The sequence below is a fragment of the Acipenser ruthenus genome, chromosome 22, assembly GCF_902713425.1.
Source record: "Acipenser ruthenus chromosome 22, fAciRut3.2 maternal haplotype, whole genome shotgun sequence".
In the NCBI taxonomy this organism is placed as follows: Eukaryota; Metazoa; Chordata; class Actinopteri; order Acipenseriformes; family Acipenseridae; genus Acipenser; species Acipenser ruthenus.
Window position 1 is genome coordinate 28,753,229 of NC_081210.1, and position 6,881 is coordinate 28,760,109.

The 6,881-nt window shown below is 40.0% G+C and overlaps 1 protein-coding gene across 2 annotated transcripts; it reads right to left on the reverse strand.

The window, feature by feature from the left end:
* Positions 1-424: 424 nt before the first annotated feature.
* On the reverse strand, positions 425-6,128 carry LOC117431746 (eukaryotic translation initiation factor 4E-1B-like). Of its 2 annotated transcripts, none has more exons than XM_058996423.1 (7): positions 6,040-6,128; positions 5,317-5,432; positions 4,478-4,573; positions 3,569-3,632; positions 3,110-3,223; positions 2,700-2,839; positions 425-1,333 (listed from the first exon to the last, which is right to left on the reverse strand). In XM_058996423.1, exons 1-7 carry the CDS (start codon positions 6,061-6,063, stop codon positions 1,219-1,221), a joined length of 669 nt encoding a protein of 222 aa, XP_058852406.1. In that variant the 5' UTR covers positions 6,064-6,128; the 3' UTR covers positions 425-1,218. The 2 variants fall into 2 exon arrangements, with proteins under 2 accessions (XP_058852406.1, XP_058852405.1); XM_058996422.1 differs by lacking the exon at positions 6,040-6,128 and adding an exon at positions 5,812-5,988.
* Positions 6,129-6,881: the final 753 nt, after the last annotated feature.

The window sequence follows — 6,881 nt, forward strand, 5'->3', positions numbered from 1 at the left end:
GTGAAAATTATGTTTGGTTATCCATGTAATTGCGGTTTCCCTGTCTGATTTGTTGCCCAGCAGTTTTGCCAAACAGATTGTATAATTTAATGTCTTCACTTTTGGGGCTTACACGTTTTAACACAGTGTCATGGATCACCATCCATGCTCAAGCATGAACAGGTGCAGGCAGTTTTTAAATTATTTGCACACAGTTAGTGCTGCATCTAAAGCTGTGTATAACTTGCACAGTGCCATCTTGTGGCAAAAAGGGAGCTAAGAAAATAGATTCCAATTGCAACAGTAATTAAAGTGGTCAAAAAGGTTTAAAACAAGTTAGGGGCTAAAGGCCTGCATTATATTGCTCAAACTCAATAGCATTCCTGGTTCATGGAGGAAAATATTACTTAAATATCTGCTAAACAAACAAATAATAATAAATTACTTAAAAAAACAACACAGAAGCAGTGATAACACAGCTAGTGCTAAGGAGAGGAAATTCAATTATAAAAAACGTGATTAACACGCCTTCCATATAAGCAACCATTGTGCACAGACAGATGGGATTTTTGAGCAAGACAACAGGTAAGACGATGTTGCAAATTAATCTCACATCACTGTTAGATGCTCTTGACTCGGCACCCTCTTTCTTGGCAACGGCACGCATCCACCAGCAAGTACAAAATAAAGTTATCTTCCAAATATTTGATATTTTTAATCAAAAGAAAACAAAAAGAGCAACCATCGTATTAAGAAATGTAGAGCATGAAAATAACACAAAGCCCCCTTCCCCCACCACACAAAACCACCTACAATTGTGAGAACGGTCTTGAAACACAGTCTGCATCGTTACACAAGCTCAGATGAAGCAGAGGTTCAAAACAGCTGAAACACACAGGACTACTCCATGTCTTACATACTTTACAGGACCTTATTAAATGCAGTATAACACATTTCTTGATCAACAAATGCAAATATATATTTTTATTTTATACACAGAGGGACAATGTAGTCAGTCCATGCAACTAAACAAAACCATTTGCATCTCCACACATTAATTTACTTTAGATAACAGAACAGTGCAAGAGCTGCACACTCAATGAAAACGAACCAAAAACAGCCATGTCACTGCCCCCCCACCCCCCCCCCAAGGAAAAAAAAAAAAAACACCACACGTCAGGACATTAACTGAAGTTAACACTGCAGTTCTGCTTCCTCTACCAAGACCATCACAGCCTCTCAGACAACAAACTTGTTCTTGCCAAGGGAGTTGCTCTTTGTTGCGGTGTCTGCATGAGCCTGATAGCCAATCACTATCTTTGCAGGGAGCCCCAGCCCTTCCTTGTACCTGCGCCTGAATAGGGAGAGGAAAATGAGTTCAGTGCAACTAATAATCTGTACAGTGCGACACGTGGAAATGATTGCATATAGCAAGGGTGTCCAATGACAGGCCATTCCGCTCCAGGTGTAACAGGTACAATTAGATAGTGATTTACTTCAGGGTCTAGGTAGAGGCTCACTTGGTTCAATTAAATGATTTAGAACAGGGTTGGAACAAAGATGAGCAGTGGAAGGGCCAATCTTGGACATCTGTGACATAAAGCATCAGATTCGTTCTCGTTTTCTCATCTCTACGTCGCTTTTTGACTGCCCATAACTAAATTGAGATTGCACGCTGATCTTGTGAAATACTAAACAGTTTGTAGATTGGAGAATGCACTGATCATTTATAGGTGCCACTATGACCTGCAGCCACAGCGTGTAGAATAGCATTTCAAATGCTCCTGCATGGCTTCATCAATTTGACAGGAAGTTCCCAAGGTACAGCCTTCAACAGCCAATCAGCTGTCAGCAGTACGGAGTAGATTCCAGACTACCTCACTTATATTCAACCTGTGCAGAAACTGACCAAAACATTTCACATACATAAGCAAAGTTAGAATAAAATTATTAGGGGCAAACTGATGGGACTGATCTACAAACCACATTCACTTCAATAATCATCATAAATACACTGCAGAGGCTGACACCAAAGAAAAGTCCATGCAAGTGTCCAAGTCAAACACTGCTCAAATGTTTTGAACAGAGATGCATACAACAGCACCCAGATTGGAGAGCATTCCTGCCTGGTAAAATAGTGTCAGGAACGCCAAATACCAAGACAGGTGCAAATTTGGCACAAGATTCTAGCGTCAGGGTACCTCATAACGCCAGGCAGAAACATTAAATTCTGGCGCCAGCAATTATTTATTTTTTTTATTCCTTAGTAACCATAGATGATGATTTCTCATTGGGTCTGAACTGCTCACATGACCCACCCACACTCATCCACATACACAGGAGAGAAGGTTCATGTCATGTTGGAGGTTGTCTGGCAGCCTTGATAATTTAGCACCAGTAGGCTCTGTGGTGCTAAAATTTCAAAACAGTTTAGCACCAATTTTTAAAACGACTTGCACCTTGGAGTATGGTAGTGCCCTGCAATGGAGCTTCCTGATTGGTAGGTAAAAGTTCTTTAGTTCCTAATATACATTATAAGTCACGCCACCACTGGAACCCATTAGCAGCAATTAGAGCACCAAGAGAACTGAAACGCCTCAAACATCAAGGTTAGAGCCCATCTGAGGACAATTCACTACAAGAAAAGGCTTAATGCTACTGTTAGTGATTAGAAGCCTGCAAACCGCTATGCCTCAGAGCACCACAAAGAGCACACCCACCCAATGTAAGTGACAGCCTCCCTGTTTTCTGTATTGGTCGTCCAGACTGCGATTTTATCTCCCTTTGCACGGACATTGAGGACAGCTCCGCACACATCATCGCTGTAATCATCAAAGGACTCTCCGATGATGCACAGGAGCTGAGAGAAGACAAGACAGACACCATTCACTGTCCTCGTAGGAAGGAGTGAGCAGAACTGCATATCCTATTTCAATCCTTAAGGAGAGAGAGCTCTTAACCAAGGACAGGGTCAGTTATCCAGGTACTGAATATTGCTATAAGCCATGGGCATGGTGTGTGTTTGTATACATCTTTAAAACTTGGTTTTATTTAACGAGAGAGAGCGAGAGAGAGAGAGAGAGAGGAGACTGTATGCCCTGTACTAAATAAACAGTGAAACATTTCTCACAGTTTCCAGCCAAAACCGATCAAGCTCGGTGTGCCTCTGCTGCTTTGACAGAGTAATTAGCCAGCGGCCGCCGCACTTGTTCCTCCTATCCTCCCACATGGGCTCAATCCCATCCTTAAAAAAAAAAAAAAAAAAAAAAAAAAAAAAACAACCACACTTGGTCAATTGCAGCAAAGGTAAATATTCTGGTGTAAACACCATACTAAAATCAGGCTTATGTCCTTTCATGGATTCTAAACATACTTACACAGAACCGAGTCTGTATAAAGTATAAAACATTTCAGCTAGTGCTTTCATCAGGGTAATAATTTCACTACTGGAGACCAGCAGAAAAGTAACGTGAAAAGATCACCGACAGAGCAGCAGTATTAATCCTCCCCTCCTCGCCCCACAAAAAGAGACAAGGTCCACCGTGTAAAAACAGAAAACCGAAGGATTTGATAAATCAAATTCACTTGCCTTAAACAGAGAGTAGTCACAGCCCGACGACAGCTTGCTGGCAACTTGAATGTGGTTATATATTCTTTGAAAAAGCAAACCAACACAAACGTATAAAACAGAAATAGCAGACATTCTGAATGATTGTGATCTGGAGATGTCTCTTCAAATTACAACGCCCTCAGATCACTGGGAACAGTCAGGTTCTTTCCCCACAATATTATACCAATAAACCAATAACCTGGACTTCGAGGTCATTGGCATGGCTCAAGTTCTTATACTAGAGAGAAAATGCAACTGAACAGCATTTCAGAGTACAACAGCTTGACAAAATACATTCCTGCACAATAATATAACCACCCCATTGGATTAGTGCTGGAGTGCGTGAAGGGGCAAGGGGAGTGGGCAAGGAACAATGCACGCTGGCAGAGGACTGACCAGGAAACTATAGACAGAAAAAGAGACATCTCTCTCTCTGTCAGAACATCCTGATGCAGGCTGCTCCAAAACCTATCCAAAGAGGCAATCTCAACACTGTGTGCCCGATAGCTACATTACAATACTAGTACATGCACGAGTCACACTGAAAACATGCAAGACCTACTTCAGAGACTGTCTGCTCCATCAACATGTTTAACAATATCAATTAAAGAGGCAAGGGTTATCTTTCCACCTGGTATGTGCTTGCAGCTCTTTACCACACAATGGCAGTGTACCCTTACATTTGCAATGCATTTCAAGAGATGCAACTCCAAAGATATCTATATTATATTCAGTTGGTGTTTACAGTATTTATCGTATTATGTCTGTTGGCATCAACCAAAACGGCATTCGCACCTCATTTGTTTGGCTTTGTGTTTAGCCCTAAATGCTGCACATCAGCGATGCAATATACTGCATATCCTTGACAGTCAGCTTGTTTTTACTCACGCCCAGAAATCCTCCACTGTGTCGAACTTGGTGATGAGCTGCAGGTTCGCCTGCCAGGTTTTACTTTTGTCATTCTTATAGAACCATAGAGCCCATCTGCAAGGACACCAGGGGGACGCAAGACAGTGTTAACAGAATATTTAATCATAACAGCAATAATACCCAGGCTTTGTTGGCCTGATTAGGCCAAACATCACAATATCATCCGTCCTTTGGATGAGATGTAAATGACTAAATGATAAGTTGCAGTACTTCCCAATTTGGCAAGTACATTAACTTGTTTATTATATTTTATTGTAGACATTTGCAATTTTTTAAACATAGGGTTAATGAACATCTGCAGTTACACTCTTAACCAGCAGATGGCATTAAAAACCAAGGACATCGTCAGCACTTTCCCTGAAATGTTCCTGCAGAAAATAGAGCCTTACCAGTGATGATGGTAAAGGCACCGACCACCAGCTTGTGGTCAATAAACAATGATCCAATTAACTTATATTAACATATACAATTATCCAATTAACTTATTTTCTATTACCTGGGGTAAAAGTGTTTCACAAGGTTATATTAAGTATGTTGATTGGATAATACATTTTCCATATATTATTAATCTCATTATTTTTTTGTTGGTGATTTTTTCCAGACTTAATGTTCTCGACTTGGCAGAAGCCCATTTAAGCCTACCACAGTATGGCGCGCTTCTTGTTCTTAGTGTGGTGTCAGCCAGGTTACAAATGCTTTCTTTAACTCAAAGTGAACATAAGCGTGAAAAACGCCGGTTAACAGCACTTTAACAGTACTATCAATGTGGTAAATTATAACCCCGACGTGCTCTCTACCTGTTCTGCAATGGGCTCTTCACACATCTCTCCAGCGAAGCGGCGGCTTCTCTTACGATTACATCATGTAGACTCTTCTTTTGCTCCTTTTTCTCCTGTGCAAGTGCCAAACTTACCTAGGAAGACAGTTATTATTTTAAAACCTTTTTAAATGTCTATGGGCTACCCAGAAATATCTAACAGATAATAAACAAACCCGTGTTTAGGCCTACCAACCGCCCCCCCCCCCCCCCCCCCCAAAAGAAATTGGAAGTCCGTGCGCAACTTTACCAGGAATACAATATAACGCATTTTATATCAAATGTGTTTACTATAATAATGTTGTAGTAGGCCTGTTTAACTTTGAACTTTTACCAATTTAGGAAAACTACACAAAAGGTTACCGATAATAAGGGGTCCTATCCAATCTATTCCTAATCTACCGTTACTTCGGTTTATCAAAAAACATCAAATTAATTCGGTTGCATTCACGTTTCGCTAAACAATCCAACATACTAAATGCTTTACGCAGATTTCTCTACCAGGGTCCAGTGCTTTCTCCAGAAAGCAGACGTAAAGACCAGAGCAGCGCACCATAAACTATTAGAAGTCTAATGAAGCCGGCAACATGTTCCGCATTACTGGAATTAAACAACAAAACTATGAAAATGTTCGTTTTCAATAATGATAATAAAAATATAAAAACATGTGTGCCACGGTTGCAAGAAAGCACAAACCGCTCACCGTTTGAACTGTACCCGTAGCCATCTCCGTCCCAATCAAGCAGTCTACACCCTGACAGGTGTGTTTAAGATCCTACACGGGAAATACGATGCGGGTGTGTATTATTAATTAAAGAAGACAATTAATATATATATATATATATATATATATATATATATATATATATATATATATATATATATATATATATATATATCGAGGAATGAGAGAAATTGTATATTCGTTTGCAGGGCACATTACATTAAATACACGTTTTTAAATATATTACCCAAAAATAGATTTTTATTTAAATATTGCTACCAGTATTTAATGTCAGAAAAAAAAACCTTTTAGAAAAAAGATGAAATATTGTATAAGGTTTCTGTTCTTCTGCGGTACACGCATGTTTATTTACAGCTTGTTAATAATAATGGACATGGCGTGATGTAGGCTGTGTGTGTGTCTGGAAATGGCTCGGGGCAAGTAGTTTATCTTTCTTGAACGACAATTTGTGAACCTCTGCATGCGTTCCCTCCTTTTCTGCGCTTGATTTCATTTCAAACAACAGGTAGCAATGTTTCAGTCACAGTACTATAGTACCTGCTGCCTATAGGCGGAACGACTGTATGTAGAGTCACAAGAACACACACCAGCAGGATGCGTACATTTCAACAGACTTGATTTTTTGATATCCTGAATTGAATAGCAGCTTTCCAGCTACAGTTGCCGCCGGATTGCTAGAAGCAAAGTGTCTGTATAGTGTAAAGACCCAGATCCATCTTTTACTGCTGGTAATGCAAAAGAAAACTTGATTCACTAGGTAATGCAGATCCTTAAACCTAAACAGACACATTGCCAATCAA

Coding starts and splice junctions, on each gene's coding strand:
- LOC117431746 (XM_058996422.1), bottom strand. CDS start 5,892: ATGGTGCGCTGCTCTGGTCTTTACGTCTGCTTTCTGGAGAAAGCACTG. Junction 4,574..5,316: donor AAGAGCCCATTGCAGAACAG/GTAGAGAGCACG, acceptor GTGTCCTTGCAG/ATGGGCTCTATGGTTCTATA. Junction 2,840..3,109: donor ATCGGTTTTGGCTGGAAACT/GTGAGAAATGTT, acceptor GTCTTCTCTCAG/CTCCTGTGCATCATCGGAGA.